The sequence below is a fragment of the Ovis canadensis genome, chromosome 19 (genome assembly GCF_042477335.2).
Source record: "Ovis canadensis isolate MfBH-ARS-UI-01 breed Bighorn chromosome 19, ARS-UI_OviCan_v2, whole genome shotgun sequence".
NCBI lineage: Eukaryota > Metazoa > Chordata > Mammalia > Artiodactyla > Bovidae > Ovis > Ovis canadensis.
The window spans coordinates 33465715-33484793 of record NC_091263.1 but is presented as its reverse complement, the minus strand read 5'-3'; the positions used below and the strand labels follow the sequence as shown (position 1 = coordinate 33484793).

Genomic DNA, 19079 nt, shown 5'->3' with positions numbered 1-19079 from the left:
TTAGATGAGAAATAAGATATTTACCTAGCTTCAAAGTATCATTCATCATGGAACATGTTAATTACAAAGGGGAAAAGAGCAACTTTGAAGTAGAAAAACCTGGAACACAGTACTTAACCAAGTCATCTAGGTTAATGTCACCAATAATGAGACTTAACAGTGTCACATACTTCTAATCGTTAGAGATATGTAAATCATGGAGTATTACTCAGCCGTTAAAAAGAATTCATTTGAATCAGTTCTGATGAGATGGATGAAACTGGAGCCGATTATACAGAGTGAAGTAAGCCAGAAAGAAAAACACCAATCCAGTATACTAACACATATATATGGAATTTAGAAAGATGGCAATGACAACCCTGTATGCAAGACAGGAAAAAAGACACAGATGTGTATAACGGACTTTTGGACTCAGAGGGAGAGGGTGGGATGATTTGGGAGAATGGCATTCTAACATGGATACTATCATGTAAGAATTGAATCGCCAATCTATGTCTGACGCAGGATACAGCATGCTTGCGGCTGTGCATGGGGATGACCCAGAGAGATGTTATGGGGAGGGAGGTGGGGGGGGGGGGGTTCATGTTTGGGAACGCCTGTAAGAATTAAAGATTTTAAAATTAAAAAATAAAAAAACAAAACAAATAAATAAATAAATCCAATGCACATGATGTAAAATAATAATAATAATTATGCATTTTTTCAGAGCACAGCTCTTAAAAAAAAAAACCTTCAATGAGTACCACTTCACACTAGTCAGAATGATCATTATCAAAAAGTCTACAAGTAATAAATGCTAGAGAGTTTTTGGGAAAACAGAATCCTCCTACACTGTTGGTGGGAATGTAAATTGGTGCAGTTAGTATGGAGAACAGTATGAAAGTTCCTTAAAAAACTAAAAATTGTGCTATTATAATATATGATCCATCAATCCCACCCCTGGGCATGTATCCAGAATAAACCATAATTTGAAAAGATACATGCACACAAACGTTTACTGCAGCACTGTTTAGAGTAGCTAAGACAGGGAAGCAATGTAAATGCCCATCAGCAGGTGAATGGATAAAGAAGACATGGTAGATATATTGATATGTACAATGGAATATTACTCAGCTGTAAAAATGCAACCATTCCATGTGCAGCATCATGGATAGACCTAGGGATTATTATATAAAGAGAAGCAGATTAGACAGAGAAAGACAAATATCATATGATATCACTTGTATGTGGAATTTGAAAAAAAATGATACAAACGAACTTATTTATAAAACAGAGACAGACTTTGAAAACAGACTTACAGTTTCCAAAGCGGAAAGGTGATGGAGGGGATAAATTAGGAATTTGGGAATAATATACACATATTACTATATATAAAATAGATAATGAACAATAACTTACTATAGCACAGGAAGCTAAGTATTTTGTAATTATCTATATGGGGAAAAAGCTATGTATATAAATCTGAGTCTCTTTGTTGTATACCTGAAACTAACACAACATTGTAAATCAACTATACTTTAACAAAAATAAATTAATTGTAAAAGATACCCTGAGAAGGTTACAGCATCAATTCTGAGGTCTTGTTGCCAAAAATATATAACCTCCATTTAATCGTGAAGGAATATCAGACATCCAAATTGAAGGGTATTTTACAACATAACTGGCTCATACTCTTCAAAAGTGTCCAGGTCAAGAGAAAGACAAATGGATGAACTGTTCCAGACTGAAAGGAATTTAGGATAAATTACTATTAAATGCTATGTGGAAACACTGATCTTAAACCAAAAAAAAAGAGATATGAATGGAACAGTTATTTTAAGAACATCTGTGGATTAGTTTTAAATAGCATGATAGCAATGTTAATTTCCTGGTTTAGATAATTATGGCTTAAAAAATCTTCTTGCTTCTTTTAAATAATAACCCATTTAAACCCACAATATTGGATTAATCATTCAGAAGTTACTTAGCATCAGGGTGAAGAAAAATCATATCCAGTTTGGGAACCAACAGTTTCCAAGCTGAGATGGAGACAAAATTGACTGAATACAACCAGAAAAATAGTTCAACTACAAATCACCTTCTTTTTGTAGTTTTCTTGCTTATCATACAGAATCTCCTAAAATATATAATTTTCCCAGAACCAGGTACATATAAATTTCATCATATATCCTGGGGTCATTTGCTGGGCTTTGCGTTCTGGTCCATAGATAAACATCACCATTCAGAGGCCAGTAACAAAAAAATAGGTCATTTTGAGAATATTTTTGGTGATTCTCGTCTGATTCTTCTTCCATAGAGGGCTTGTAGACTCATTTAGTTAAGATGGTCTTATTCACTGATGAGCCAGAATTGCTGCGTTACTGACTGGAACTCAGGGTCTGTGTCCCAAATAAATACTATGTGCTAGAAACTGTTCTAAGTACTTTTTTGTATACTGGATTCTTTAATATTAATAACCCCAGATGGTTTAGGTATGGTTATTTTCCTTCTTTTTTTTTTTCAACAGATAAACTAATTCATAGAGAAACTAAGAATCTTGGTGTTTAAAGCCACGTGGTTTTGTAGTGATGATGCTGTTATTGTTACCTCGGGTTCCCAACTCCATGGCCTGCTTTCTTGACTTTTATTAAGCGTTTGAGAAAAAGGGCTTGTTCCTGAGATTCCAGCTTGGAACACAGACTGTGGGAGACCACAGGCAGGGCCAATGTGTTCCCTTTCTCTGTTGTCATTGTAATCATACTGATGTCAACGTAATCTCCTTTCTCTGAGGAAATTCTTTCTGCCACATGAACCGGCAGGAGACTTCCAGAGCCATGTGACATTTGTTAATGGCAGGGCGCAACTGTTGTATAAAGCAGAAAAAAAAAAAAAACTGTTAGATTTAGTTAAGTGGCTTTCATATCACTTTAAGTGAGCAATTAGGGTGAAAAGAAATTTGACTTTTTCACTCATTCAGTGTCCTGACTTTCAGACAAAAAAATCAGATTCTAGGGAGGAGAAAATATTTGTCCAACACTTCACAGCTAGCAAATGACAGAGACAGACCTATAAGTTAAGATTTTTGTGTGTGTGAAAAATGTCACCTCTCTTTTGCATATTTTAGAAAAATATTGATGTTTCTTGATCATAGTAAGCTTAATTGTGCTCTTCTGTTACTTCAGTACAGAATTTTTCATACCCCTGAGAGTTTTGTTGCAGTACAGTTTAACAACCTCAACCTTTACATTTACAGGAACATCAATTTAGGAAGTGATAATAAAATGCTCTAAAGTATTGCTACATCTTCACCAAGCACTTAACCTCCTCTTGTGTACCAACAGAAAAGATGGCTAATTTTGTCTTTATGACTTCTAGCCGTCTTTCTTGCATCTCTCATGAATGCAATGACCTGAGCCTAAATTTTAGTTATCGCAACATTTGCTCATCCAACCAGATGTCAGTATTTGTAAATTTACCAAATTTATTCTCATGGGTACACGATCGTAGATAATTGCTCTATTGCAAAGTATTTAATCTAAAGCATGTCTGTACCTAGAGTTATTACTTTCCAGAAAACAAACTGGGTTGTGGTAAATTTTGTAATGATGATGCATCTCTTGTCTTCTTGAATATGTAATTACCTTTCCTTCATCAAGGGTGAAATCTGTGTCCCCTCTCCTTGAATCTGAGTGAGCTTGTGTCTAATGCAGAAGTTGCAGTCTGTGAATTTTAAGCCATAAAATGTCATAGGGCCGTTGCATGGTTCTTTTGTGACTTCTGTGTTACAAACACAGCTAGCAAGTTAGGAGGAAGCCAAGAAGCTAAGAAACAGGCTGCATGTGAGTGTTCCTTTCATGGCTCCGGCTGAGGTTACATCTGACACTCAGCATCAGCCCTTAACCATGTGACTTTCAAGGTTCTCCAGCTGATGTGAGTGAAACAGAGAGACCCTTTTTTCTCTTCTTTCTTTTATAAAATAATTTTATTTCTTTGTTTTTGGCTGTGCTGGATCTTTGCTGCCGGGCAGGCCATGCTCTAGTTGCAGTGAGTGGGGACTGCTCTCCACTGTGGCGCACGGGCTTCTCTCTGTGGCACCTTTGGTTGCAGCTCCTGGGCTCTAGAGCACAGGCTCAGTAGTTGTGGTGCACAGGCTTAGTTGCTCCAGAGCAAGTGTGATCCTCTGGGATCAGGGGTCGAAACTGTCTCACCTGTGCTGGCAGATGATCTCTTTACCACTGAGCCACAGGGGAAGCCCCCAGAGATGCCCTTTTTGTGCCTAGCCATGCCCAAATTGCAAAATACAGGTTGTCCTTTTCTCAGCACTCCCTGTTAGGATGGTTTTTTGAGCAGTAAAGGGTAACAAACAGAAATCAGTGCTATGTTCTGAAACCTGTGTTCAGTTCAGTCGCTCAGTCGTGTCCGACTCTTCTAGACCCCATGAATTGCAGCATGCCAGGCCTCCCTGTCCATCACCAACCCCTGGAGTTCACTCAGATTCATGTCCATGGAGTCCGTGATGCCATCCAGCCATCTCATCCTCTGCCGTTCTCTTCTCCTCCTGCCCTCAATCTCTCCCAGCATCAGAGTCTTTTCCAATGAGTCAATTCTTCACATGAGGTGGCCAAAGTACTGGAGTTTCAGCTTTAGCATCATTCCTTCCAAAAAACCCCCAGGGTTGATCTCCTTTAGAATGGACTGGTTGGATCTCCTTGCAGTCCAAGGGACTCTCAAGAGTCTTCTCCAACACCACAGTTCAAAAGCATCAATTCTTCAGCACTCAGCTTTCTTCACAGTCCAACTCTCACATCCATATATGACCACTGGAAAAACCATAGCCTTGACTAGACGGACCTTTGTTGGCAAAGTAATGTCTCTGCTTTTGAATATACTATCTAGGTTGGTCATCACTTTCCTTCCAAGGAGTAAGCTTCTTTTACTTTCATGGCTGTAGTCACCATCAGCAGTGATTCTGTAGCCCAAAAAATAAAGTCTGACACTGTTTCCACTGTTTCCCCATCTATTTCCCATGAAGTGATGGGACCAGATGCCATGATCTTAGTTTTCTGGATGTTGAGCTTTAAGCCAACTTTTTCACTCTCCTCTTTCACTTTCATCAAGAGGCTTTTTAGTTCCTCTTCGCTTTCTGCCATAAGGGTGGTGTCATCTGCATATCTGAGGTTATTGATATTTCTCCCAGCAATCTTGATTCCAGCTTGTGCTTCTTCCAGTCCAGTGTTTCTCATGATGTACTCTGCATAGAAGTTAAATAAGCAGGGTGACAATATGCAGCCTTGACATACTCCTTTTCCTATCTGGAACCAGTCTGTTGTTCCATGTCCAGTTCTAACTGTTGCTTCCTGACCTGCATACAGATTTCTCAAGAGGCAGTCAGGTGGTCTGGTATTCCCATCTCTTTCAAAATTTTCCACAGTTTATTGTGATCCACACAGTCAAAGGCTTTGGCATAGTTCATAAACCAGAAGTCGTTGTTTTTCTGGAACTCTCTTGCTTTTTCAATGATCCAGCGGATGTTGGCAATTTGATCTCTAGTTCCTCTGCCTTTTCTAAAACCAGCTAGAACATCTGGAAGTTCATGGCTCATGTACTGCTGAAGCCTGGCTTGGAGACTTTTGAGCATTACTTTACTAGCGTGTGAGATGAGTGCAATTGTGCGGTAGTTTGAGCATCCTTTGGCATTGCCTTTCTTTGGGATTGGAATGAAAACTGACCTTTTCCATTCCTGTGGCCACTGCTGAGTTTCCCAAATTTGCTGACATATTGAGTGCAGCACTTTCACAGCATCATCTTTCAGGATTTGAAAAAGATCAACTGGAATTCCATCACCTCCACTAGCTTTGTTTGTAGTGATGCTTGTAACCTGTGTGTGGGTTGGCAAAAAGAGAAGAGAGCCTACCAGGTCAGTGCTTTGATGCCAAAAGGCTGTTTTGTCATTGGAGCAGCCTACATCCCAAATCATTCTCCATCCAGGAAAAAAAAAAAAGTTTCACTCGGACACTCTCCTCTGGGAAGATTTCCTCCTTGCGTGTGTTCTGTCACCCCTTCTCTCCTTTCAGCATCGCATCTGATCAAGCGGCCCTGCTGCCTTTACTTAGGACACTTCTTTTCTGGCCTTGAGACCTGGTAGACATTCCTGCAGGGTTTCCCGTGTCCTTTGATAATTTATTAATCAAATAAATTTCCTCTGAAATTATTTGATCCTTTTTTTTTTGATACAGATTTCATTGAACACAAATCCCCTTTTTTCTCTTTCAAGAAGTCAGGGGTGATGTTAAAAAAGAGTTTTGTGTGTGAGAGGGCAGGGTGAGGGGGGACTGCAAAAAAAAAAAAAAAAGCCAGTTGCGTTGTAGAATCCATCAAAAAGGTCAGAGCTACACCATACATTACACATCACTTAGGCAACATATTCAGCTCTTCTGCCTTATATATTTTTTAAGAATGATCTTTAATGAGCATGGAAAGGGCACTACAAGAATCATTTCTCCTCAAAAGGATTGTAAGGAGGGAGAGAGATGAGGCAGTCTGTACCTTTCTCATGAATATTTACTGGGTAGGCTGAGATCCTTCGGACCCCCAGGCCTCTGATATTCTTCCGCTGTCCTCTCACAGACTCTGAAAAGCTCCCATCCTATTATTTAATGAGTAGAAGCTGCAGAATTATAGCAAAGCACAACATGAATCCTAGTATCCAATGTGAAAGAAAAGAGCTGTATCTGAATGGTAATGTCTTTCTGAAAAATAATAAGAAAGACTTCTATTGATTCCTACACAGAGAGAGATTGGGGGTATCTCTGTGGACTGTGGGGATAGTGTCTAGGTGAAGCAGAGAAGAAACACGTTGAAATGGAGCCCTTGGCCACACACAGATTCAGCCACGGATTCAAGTTATTGGGACCAAATCAGTGTTACTCATAGAGGAATGCCCATTCCCATAATGGATTCTAGCCTTCTGTTTGGAAGATTTTTTTTTAATGTTTACACCAATGGAGAAATTTACACTAAATACCAGTTAGAAGAGACAACTTTGATGCATTGGGAAAAGTGATTAGTCTGGGAGGACTTCCCTGGTGGTCCAGTGGCTAAGACTGCATGCTCCCAATACAGGGGGCCCAGGTTCAATCCCTGGTCAGGGAACTAGATCCCACAGGCTGCAACTAAAAGATTCCACATACCACAGCAAAGATTGAAGATCTCCCGTGCCACAGCTAAGACCCAGAGCAGCCAAATACACACACACACACACACACACACACACACACACACATATACACACATGAAAGATTATTAGTCACGTTTGTATGCATTTCAGCAAAGTAAATGATAATAAAAGTGAAAGCTATTTTTAAAAAATGACCATCTATTGAGCATTTAGGGCATAAGATTAAGCACCTTCTGTACATTATTACATTTAATTCTCTCTCACCTCTTGAGGGCTTCCCTGGTGGTTCAGAGGTTAAAGCGTCTGCCTCCAATGTGGGAGACCCAGGCTCAATCCCTGGGTTGGGAAGATCCCCTGGAGAAGGAAATGGCAACCCACTCCAGTATTCTTGCCTGGAGAATCCCATGGACTCAGGAGCCTGGTAGGCAAAAGTGTTATTACTTACAATAAGAAGTAGAGGGAGTCTGAATAACTTGATTCAAGTCACACTTATAGGAGGTGTTAGACCTGGGATTTACAGCCTGTCTCGTGGAGTCCAAGGCCAGTTGTTGTATACTCTTCTAGTTTAATGAGCTGAGTGGACCTGGGGTAAGTGACTTGCCCTCTCTGAACCTAAAATAGCCTTCCTCACCTGTAAAGTTAGGAAGTTTATTGTTCTGTGTCCTCCAGGTCTATATTGGTTTCCTATTGCTACCAGTAAAAACCTACCATATATTTGATTGTAGTTGTCCAGTCAGTCTCTAAGTCGTGTTCAGCTCTTTGTGACCCCATGTTCCGCAGCACGCCATGCTTCCCTGTCCTTCACCATCTCCCAGAGTGTGCTCAAACTCAAGACATATATTTGGTATTAACAGCTTAAATGGCACATGTTTATTGCCTTACAGTTCTGTAGTTTGGAAGTCTGATACAGGTCCCACTGAACTTCACTTATGGTGAAGACAGGGCTGGTTCCTTTTAGAGGCTCTGAGTATCTGCTCCTTTGGTTTTTCTAGCTTCTAAAGTCCACCTGCTCTCCTGGACTCAGGAGTCCTTCCTTGCATCCTCCCAACCTCTTGTCTCATCCTCACACCTCCTTTCTCTTTTGACTCCTGCTGCTTTACTTATAAGGGCCACTGTGATTAGACTGGGCCCACCCAGATTATCTAGGTTAATCCCTCCCATCTCCTGATCCTTCATGTAATCACACCTGCAAGATCTCATTGCCAGGTATGGTGACATTCACAGGTTCTAGGGGTTAGAACTTGGACCTGCCTAGGGGACCATTATATGTCCTGTCACAAGCTCTGTGTTTTTTTTTTTTTTAATAGGCAGAAGTGTCATAAAAGTCTGTGCCTGACACTTGTCAGATAGTGTAGAGTTCCTTCTAGTTGCCTCTGTACCCTGTCTACAAGCTGGAGCATCTCCTCTAGTAGGAGTAATCGTCAGTCCCATATTGCAGTTATGTATACCTCTTGTCACCGAGTATATTGTCCTATTTTCTGGACCCCTTTTTAAACTTCATTGTTGCGTTGATTGATCGTTTGTGTGGGATCACTCTCAGCATCATGCTTGCTTCCTGAAGTGTGTGTGTGCGCATGCGTGTGCTCATTCGTGTCCGACTCTTTGCAGTCCCATAGTCTTCTAGGCTCCTCTGTCCATGGGATTCTCCAGGCAAGAATACTGCAGTGGGTTGCCATTTCCTAAGCCAGGGGATCTTCCTGACTCAGAGATTGCACCCAAGTCTCTTACATCTCCTTCATTGGCAGGTGGATTCTTTACCATTGCACCACCTGGGAAGCCCTTCCTGAAGAAGGCATCCTTTCTTACAGTATCAAGCATTCTCTCTCCTTTTCAGTTAGCATGCCTTAGTTCTTTCATCCATGTCATTAATTCAAATACCATGTTGGCCCAAGTTCTGTAGAAGCTAATGTCTACTAGCCAGATGGAAAGCTCTGCCACCATCAACATCTTAAATTTTTTAATGAGAATTATCGAAAGTGCTTCATCTCTTTACCTAAGATTTACTTTGCCTCTCCCCCTAAAAATAGCAAAATGTTCTCAGTGACTCTGTTTCAGCCTGTAATTGATCTATGAACTTCCTTGTAAACAGCAGGAAATAGAGCACTGTTTTCTGTTAGAAATATGGACCATGTATTAACTTACAGGCAGAGCAGACAGTAGTCACATACCCTGAAGCCAGTGATATTTCTCCTATTTCTCAGAGATCATGAGAGAAATAGTGCTCAGTTATAAACTTCTGGTGATTCTTCTGTAACTGTTGCTAGTAACTAAAATTCACGTCTTTTATACCTGTATATGGTTTGCCTTTTGTTCCATATGGTTAATATTAAGGAACTTTTCACTCATATCCAACTTTCAAGTTATATATTTTTTCAAAACAATACATTAGTCTTGAAATTGGCTTCACTATCTAATTGTTCCAAAAATTGTTTTCAGTCTCAAGATAGACATTTTAAATAAGACCCAAATAGAAAATTGAGAAGGAATCCATTGTTTGTTAAGCATTCACCAGGCAAACTGCTAAGCATTTCAGCCTGCTTATCGTTTAAAGCCAATTAGAAATAATCAGCCAAAAATACTTTTAAATGCAATCAGTATTCAACTGTGTATTTAAGTGAATTTTTGAGCTTGTTTTTCACTTCTCTTGTATTTCATTTTAAAAATATATTTATTGTGTCTTGATTCTTTATTGAGCACAATTTAGTGTTTGGTAAAAAACTAAAATAATAATAGTAACAACAATAAAGCTTAAGATTTTCTCTGAAAAATAATACATTTAATTTTTATTCCTTACAAGAGAAGACAAAGTAGAATAAAATACTTTAAGATATTAAAGAATTGAGCTGTTCAAAGGGGGAAACAAATTCTCTTCCCACCTTCTCTACTGAGCATTCACAGAGCATAGTGATGACTTGTCCAGGAGTTTCAGGGAGCATGTTGGGAGAACCTATTAAACAACAGGGCTACCTCTAGGCTACCTTGCTCATCACCAGGTCTTCAGACCATTCTCCAGGGCACAAGAGATCATCGGAATCTTGTTTAACTATAAAATCTGTCATTGTCTTGTCTTCCCCAGGTAGCGCGGGCACCCCAGTCATGTTTAACAAGAATGGGGATGCCCCTGGGCGTTACGACATCTTCCAGTATCAGACCACAAACACCTCCAACCCCGGCTACCGACTGATCGGACAGTGGACAGATGAACTGCAGCTCAACGTGAGTTTTGCTGATCCCTCTTCCTTTGCTTGTGAAATGAGTGAGCAGGTTTTTAATATGCTCCATGAGGCAGATATGTTTATGAGTATCCGCAAGTGCACTTGCTGCTTGTTAAGAGCATCAGTAGGGACTGATAACCATAGTAATACAACAGTGAGAGCATTGATGATGATGGCGGTGATGGGCATGTGTGTGGAGTTCGTGCCTGACTGTGAACTGGGCAAATCTGTGAATCATCTCATTTAAACTGAGGCTCGAGTTGCTTAACCAACAAGGTACCAGCTAATACTTCAATACTTTCATGAGATCTTTCTCATGCTCAAATTGTTTTTCCTTCCTTCCTTCCTCCCTTCCTTTATTTGCTCGTAGATTTTTTTTTTCTTTTAATTCATTTTACTGAGTCACTTTGACTTACACTGAGGTTCTCTGGGTAATATCAGTGTTGGTTAATTTCCATAACCTCTCTTTCATTCTGTAAAGCATGACCTTGAGTGAGTAACCAGTTCTTGGTGCAAGGTTATGTCAGAGTCCACCAGGCACAGCCCATCAAGAACTCACTTGTAGTCAAACACAGTAAGGTTTATTTACCTCACTACATGAAAAACAGACCCCTGCCAGCACTTCTCTCCTTCAGGGTGGAGGAATTCAGGTGAGATTCGTTGAGCTGGGAATTCTAAGGAGGTTCTGGGAAGCAAGGACCAGTTTTGGGTTGGGCCATTCTTAGGAAGTACAGACCAATATAATGATTGGGTGTTGTGGTGATTTTGAACTAGGAGATGGGAGGATAAGAGCTGGGCAAGAGTGGTCACTAACAAAGAAACAGTCAGACCTCATGTGAACTGGAAAAGGGAGATGTCTAGATATTTTTGTAGTTGCAGAGTGTCCCGTGTATCTAGTTTCACACATGATGGCTGAGTGGCCTTGCTTTGTCTTGTTTTCCTATAGTCATGGGGTGGCCTTGTCCGGTTAGCATTTTTATTCTTCTGAAGTTTGAAATATGCCTGCCTAGGTATTAACTGACAACTCTTCAGCCCCTTTTTTATTTATTTGTGTTTTAATTTCTTACTATTTTGGGTTCAACACTCAATAATGTGCTTCTAGTAATACTTACAATGCCCTATTTGAAATTAATGTTTAGTCTAAGTGAATATGCTTGTCTTCCTGAGGAGTAATGAACACTTGGGCCAGGATCCTTCCACCCTAGCTGGGCCCAGTACAGCTACTCTTTCTCCCCTGCTGGGATAGGATGTGAACTGTTCAGGCCCAAGCCTGGTGGCTGGGGTCCTGGAGCCGGAGGGCTGTGGCAGGGATGCTGTAGGGCCTCTTTTTCTGAGATGTGTCGACTGGGGGGTTGTACTTCAAGAAGCTCTACAGCAGATCCCTTGATGTGGCCTTGAGCTCACATATAATGTTCACCTGGGATGCTGTGGACAAGCACATTGGATTGGGATTATGAATCAGGTAGGGCTCCTTAGTTCCAGAGATATACTTTGAAATAGTAGTATATATGATGCATGATTGTCTTAGGAGCCCTGTATTACTATGAGTTCCCCAGAGAAGCAACCAATAGGATAGTGCCGCAGGATAGGTCAGTTATAAATAGATATGTTGTAGAAATTGGCTCACATTTATCACAAATGCTGAGAGGTCCAAAGATGTGCAATTGCCAAGCCAGAGATCCAGAAGACTCAATGGCTTAAGATCCAGTCTGAGTCCAAAGGCAGCAGAAGACGGATGTCCCAGATCAAAGATAGACAGAGAGAAAGAGGGTTCTCTCAGGCTCAGGCTTTCAGTTCTGTTCAGCTCTTCAACAGGTTGTTTAAGGCACACACACATTGGGGAGGACAATCTGCTTGAATCAATTAACAATTCAAATGTGCATCTCAGCCAGGAGCACTCTCGCTGTGTGTAACCACATACCAGGGCACCCATAGCCATTCAGACTGACACGTAAAATGAACCATTACAGGCTCTGTCCCAGGGAAGTCCTTCTAATGTCTCTTCCAAACCTGGAAATTATGCCATTAGCCTTTACTGGTGTAGATCTTAGGAGGCACTTTGGAAATGATTGAGTATGGGTTTTTGAGCATAAAACACAGAATAGACGTCTTGGGGCCAGTACCCCTTGGGTTATGGTTTTTAAAAGAGAGGATTGTGCATGAGATGCGTTGGTCAAGCCATAATAGGCCATTTACCTCCTTTGCACATTGTCCCACCTGGTTCTGCTTATATCTGTTCAAGGGTGTTCTTTGGTTTGTATTTTAATACAAATTGTGTTTATCAGCCATTCAAGAAGCCTTTGTGTTTTGTTTTGTTTTGTTGTATTTTTAAGTACCTGTCATGCAATCAGCATTGTACAAGGCAGCGGGTGCATAATGGAAATCAAGACAAACATAGTTCTTGTTTGTACATAATTGAAGATCTTGAATAGCATTACATGGTAAACAAGAGATATGAGTGTGAAAATTCCAAAGTGTGGTAAGAGGCATGGCAGGAAAAAGAATGAGAGGTGAAGAGAGGCCTTGCAGATGAGGAGCAGATGACGGAGAGAGAATGAGTGATCCACGAAACAGGTCAGAAGTAGACACAGCAACGGTGTAGCTAAGGGAGAGGATGGGGAGGAGGGATGAGAGAAGTTAGGGCAGTAGGTAAGAGCCAGAGCCGTCCCTTGTAGACCGTGATAAATATTTTAAAGATTCTACTCTGAGTGCATTTAAAAACCATGACAAAATATTAAAAAAAGGAGTGGCTGGCTCAGAATTAGGAATAAAATATTGCTTTGTCTACTGAGAAGGTGATGAATAGTGAAGGGCCAGCATGGGAGTAGAAAGACTAATGAACACTACACTGCAGTTGTCGAGCTAAAGTAGGGTGGCTTAGTGAAGGGGTTCTCTACTTCAGTGTGCAACGGAACCCATTTGGAGGGCTTGTAGAAACACATCTGCTGGGCCCACTCCCAGGGATTCTGATTCAGGACATCTGGGAGTGCAAGGAGGCCCAAATATTTGTCTTTGGAAGGAGTACCTGTGCTATGCTGATAGTACTTGGAGAACCACTGGCTTACAGAATGTGGTACTAGCAGAGATACATGAAATGAGTGGAAACATTTATATGTGTACGATATATATATATATATATATATATGCGTATACAGCTATAATTGCATATATATATATATATATATATATATATATATATATATCTTACAGGAAGAATAACAATTGGGATTTAGTACTGGGGGTAAAGGAAGAGTAATACTGGGATTGGAGAAAAATAATTGAGAGTGAATCCCAGGTTTATAGCTTGAAGAACCCTGTGGGTGCTCTAACAAGAGAGTAGGGAGACCGCTTGGAACAGAAGGGGAAAATTGAGAACCCTGACTGAGTCTTTCCAATTCCATGAGGGCCAAAATGAAATGACTGTAAGTCTGAAAAGAGTTTTGGGCTATAGTTATTAAAAAAAAAAAAAAAAAGCAAGTTGTTAACCTATAAATGGCCTTGAAATGCATTAGAGAAAAAGAGAAAATGTAATAGCAGAGAACCCAAGGCCTTGAAAACCTCATAGGAAGTGTCACAATTCCAACCCAACTACTCCAAATAACACCCAAATTAAAAGAGTCTGTCTCATTTGCCTGGAAAGTTGGGCCAAGCTGTATTCTTTGAATTTTTATTTTTGTTTATGGATGCTAGACAGGCATATATGCTTGATTTAGCACTAAATAGGAACAGCTTTGATTCTTCCTTGTCATGCTGAGAGGTTATGGTAGGAAGAGCAGACAGGACCATGATTCCTCAGCTGAACCCAGTGAGTGATGCTTGCTATAGCATGCACCTTAAAATTATGAATGGCTGAGCCAGGGGCAGGACTGTTTTTAGACCCCCTGAAAGGCTGAGTTAATTCAGAGGGTGACCACTGAGATAACTGGCCTTGCAAAGAGGTTAACCTGTTGATGCCTTTTATAGACTGCTTAAGATACTGTAAAATCTAATTGGAATCACGAAGAAAATACTTACATGCAGTCCCCAGAGGGTACTCCACCCATCTCACCTGGAGACCCAGGCCGCAGCTGCTAGTCTGTCCAGTGGTGCATGCCCTGTCCATCCAGGGTCATCCTGCCCACAATGTTACTTCTGCTCTAATTATTCTGATTCACCTCCAAGTTTTGTGAGAGTGGACTTTCCGCAAACTTAGTTTGGTAGGTTTTCTTGCTCCTAGTCAATGAGATAAAACAAGTATTTTAAGTAACATGTATGCTTATCATTTAGAAAGACTATGGAGTACTGTTTCAGCCCCCAGTGAGATCATCTCAAGGAAATGGAGTTTTCAGGAGAGCTTTCTCTGTGTCAGTAATTGCAAATACATTTCTTAGCTAGAAGGTGAACGTTTTAAGGTCTCATGATCTCAGAGTTATAGACCAGACTGCTTGGAATTCTGTATCCGATCCTCTGGAATTTAGGTGTCTGAGAGCACCCAGTCTGTTACAGAATGTGACCCTGAGCCCTCACTGCTGGAGTAATAGCTCTAGGCCCTGCTTCTTTTGGGGCCAACAGATGACCACAGGATTTGCTATTTGAATGTTTCTTCTCCAACTGGCATCCCACTCCAGTACTCTTGCCTGGAAAATTCCATGGACTGAGATGCCCGGTAGGCTACAGTCCATGGGGTCGCAAAGAGTCAGACATGACTGAGCGACTTCACTTTCACTTTCTCCAACAAGAGTTCGTCAGAAGGAAGTCATTAGGAAGAAAGCCATTCATTCTCCCACTTGCCACCCCTACAGAAAGAACTCTGCTTTTTGCCTCAGGTTTGTGTAGTACCATGCAGAGGTTCTGGAAAATGTTATTCCTGGCAGAGAAACAGGCAAGGGAATAATGCAGTAAATATCCATTGCTTACCTGCAGGGTGTCAGGAAAGATGGAACTACTGGAGATGTTGGGAGAAACAAGGGGACATGTCCCTGTGCTTGGAGTTCCCAGGGTAGGATCAGGGCTCTGTAATATACTCCATCTCAGGGTTCATTTTATTTATTTCCACTTTAAATATATATACACACATATATATATTTATATATTAATATAAATTAAATATATTTATATAAATTTATTTTATATTAAATAAAATATATATTTATTTTAATTGGAGGATAATTGCTTTCCAACTTTGTGTTGACTTCTGTCATACATCACCATGAATCAGCCATAGGTATACGTATGTCCCCTCCATGCTAAACCTCCGTTGCATCTCCCACTCCATCCCACACCTTTAGGGAGTCACAGAGCACTAGGCTTGCGCTCCCTGTGTTGTACTGCAACATTTCCAGGGTTTAGGTAGGCGCTGATTTAAGACACTGACATATTTGAACTGGAATTTGAAGGATAAGTCATAGTTCCCAAGATGGAGATGAAAAAAGTGTTTTAGAATGAATAATGCAATACTATGTAGAAACTAGGTTGGAAATATGTTGAGGAGAAGGGCATAATATGAAAGGTAGAGAGTTATAAAAGCTATACATTTATGATGTGAATAAGCTCCACATATATTTTGCATTTTAGAAACAAAATTTCTGTCATCTTTTGGTTATTTACAGTTAGTAGGACATTTAGATATGCCTGCAATGTAAATTTTTCCTATTAACTGAAATTCTTTAAAATCCAAAAATGTTAGTTTAGTTTTTTTTTTTTTTAGGAACTACCCTTAATAGGCAACTTCCTACAGTGAACTGCACACACTCTTAAATGGAAGATTGAGTAAATATCACTTAACCTTTACTGGCTCCTTAGTCATCAGTCATTCTACAGGGCAGTCCACCTTTATAATCTTATGAGCTGTGTGGGGGCTTTTTAAGAAATTTGTTCCCTATTAAATTTACTTTCTAACTAGAGACTGAAATCTCCTAAAAGATAGAATCCATGTTTTAATTATTTTTTTGTACAATTACTAGCATACTACTTGACACTCACCAAGCATTTGTGTTTGTTACTGTTGTTAATATATAAAACCGTAGTAAGATTAATATGATCTCTTTAATGGTAGAAATTTTCTGCAAGAAGCAGCCACACTTCTTCCCTCTGGGAAGAGCACCCAAGCCTCCTCTTCAGTCATGTGGTCTGCCTTGCACAGTTCCTAAATCCAGAGGCAAGACTGGATTTAGCCTAAACCCATCACCCATGTTCATAGTGATGATGGGCAGTAAACTGTCCAGTTAGGATGAACCACTGGATGCCTATCAGCCAATCTGAGACTCTACCACCTCTTAGAGGAAGCAGATGTGCCTCTCAGGAGCCACAGGCAGACATTTGGAGGCCACAGAGCAGGAGCTCCAGGGAAAAGGAGGCAGAGCTTAGAGCACCTAGGCTGGAGGCAACACCGTTTGAGCCCTAGGAAACCTTTGCATGCATGCTAAGTCCCTTCAGTCATGCCAACTCTTTGTGACCCAATGGAATGTATCCTGCCAGGCTCCTCTGTCCATGGGATTCTCCAGGCAAGAGTACTGGAGTGGGTTGTCATGCCCTCCTCCAGGGGATCTTTCCAACCCAGTGATCAAACCTGCATCTGTTATGTCTCTTAGGTCGCCTGTATTGGGAGGCAGGTTCTTTACTGCCACTCGGGAAGCCCTGGAAGCCATTTATAGTGCTCTCTGAATTGTTCCCTTATCAGTAACTGAAGGAAACTTAAGTGTCTTACTTTTCTACTTACAACTATTTTACAACAGCAATCCAAAAAAAAAAAAAGTTTTTGTTTGAATCCACCCAAACTGGGGTAAATAAAATGTCAGTCTATACTTATTAAGCAGACTTTTAAAAATTTCATTAAACTGAGGTAATTAAAAATTAATTTTAAAAGTTGTAATTTTGTTAAATATTTGAATCTTTCACCCCAGTTAGAATTTTGTCTTTCACTGGCATTTAAAGACAAAAAGTATGGTTGATTGCGGCAATCACTGTTTAATCAAATTATCTCTTCCCAAATCAATACTTACTTATACTGCCTATAAAACTCCTAATCACTCTATTGTTTCATAATTGCAGCAGTAAAAATGTTTTAGAAGTCTAATCATGCTTATAATTTACAAAGTATTACATGAGATATGGGGTAATGGATAGCCATAATCAAAGTAATGTTGCCAAAGAGAAAAATATGTAAGTTGTCAAAATCTAGTACTTCTTTAACTTCAGTTTAAAGGCTGTTTTTATGAAATTACCCCACTGATCATCATAATGAATGACTCATATCATATAATGTATAGTTTTGTTATCAGTAACCAGGGCTACAGGCTTTGTAGCTGATCTGATTAAATGGGAACTGAGTCTTTGCTCCACCAGTTATGATCTGTAGAGGATTACAGTAATACCAATTTCATAAGGTTATTGCTAGAATTAAATGTAGTAATCTATGTAACAAACTTAAAACAGTGCCTGGCACACAGTAAATATTCAACAAATGTTAGCTGTAATAGCAAAAGTAATAATAATTTAATATCTTTAGTTTATCACATACCTGACCTGTTGAAAATGTCAGTTTCCAGTGCTCCACTGTATTTTGTTTTCTTTATCCCCCTGCACCTAGTGTGATGCTTATAAAGTGATTGTTCGGTATGAAATAGATGAGTGGATAAGCGGACAAGCAGTTGGGTTACATTATAAATTACATAGGAATAAGGGTGTCATTTTTTTATTTAAAATCCCCAGTGCCTATTAAATGAATGGATGAGAAGATGTACCCAGAAATCTACTGCAGTCAGCAATTCTGTACGATTCAGGGATCCACTTAGGACCTTGGTTCACCAGACAGGTTTCTTAAGAATTGTATATGTGGTCTGTAAGCCAGTTGACATTGCACAGATGGATTCTTTCAGTCTCTGAATGATAAGGGGTGGTGGTGGGGGGGAGGATGAAAAGAAATGAAAGAATTGGTTTTAATTTTTTCCAATGGATTTTTTTTTAATTTTTATTTTTACTTTATTTTACTTTATGATACTGTATTGGTTTTGCCATACATTGACATGAATCCGCCACGGGTGTACATGAGTTCCCAATCCTGAACCCCCCTCCCACCTCCCACCCCATATCATCTCTCTGGATCATCCCCGTGCACCAGCCCCAAGCATCCTGTATCCTGTATCGAACATAGACTGGTGATTCGTTTCTTACATGATAGTATACATGTTTCAGTGCCATTCTCCCAAATCATCAAGTCCGTTCTATACAACTGAGTTTTCATTTCAGAAACCTACCTGTGGCTATTTGAGAACACAGGGTGGGATAACTGTTCTTGAGAGATTGCGTCAGGGTGTGAATGGCTACATTTGTGTTAGTGAAAGTGAACTGACGATCACACCACTGAAACTGGTTCCACCCACTACCTACCTATCTAGCTTTTAATGTCTCGTTGGAGGAAGAGTCAAATAGCAAAGGATTTAGGATCGTGGCTCTAATGGCTGGGCCCAGATCCTTGGTCTGTGAAGCAGGACAAGAATGGCCTCTGACAAAATGGCATTTACCCTGACCCTGGAGGGCCAAGGGTTATTTCCATGTGTCAATATCTCTGAATCTGTGGTATTTTACACAGGACATGTGCAAACCCAGTACAGCAGTACTGCTTTCCAGTTGAGATGCAACCTGAGACTAGAGATCCCAAACTGAATACAAAGAGCAGGAGTGTTTAAAAACTTAATTCCTTGCTAATATTTTACGAATCAAGAAATTTT

General features: G+C 40.2%; 1 protein-coding gene across 1 annotated transcript in view; it reads left to right on the top strand.

The window, feature by feature from the left end:
- GRM7 (glutamate metabotropic receptor 7) overlaps positions 1–19079 on the top strand; it is a 909573-nt gene that overhangs the window by 645305 nt on the left and 245189 nt on the right. The window contains exon 8 of the mRNA XM_069562189.1: positions 10233–10372. Within this exon, the coding sequence (XP_069418290.1) occupies positions 10233–10372 (140 nt within the window). The remainder of the gene's footprint in view (positions 1–10232; positions 10373–19079) is intronic.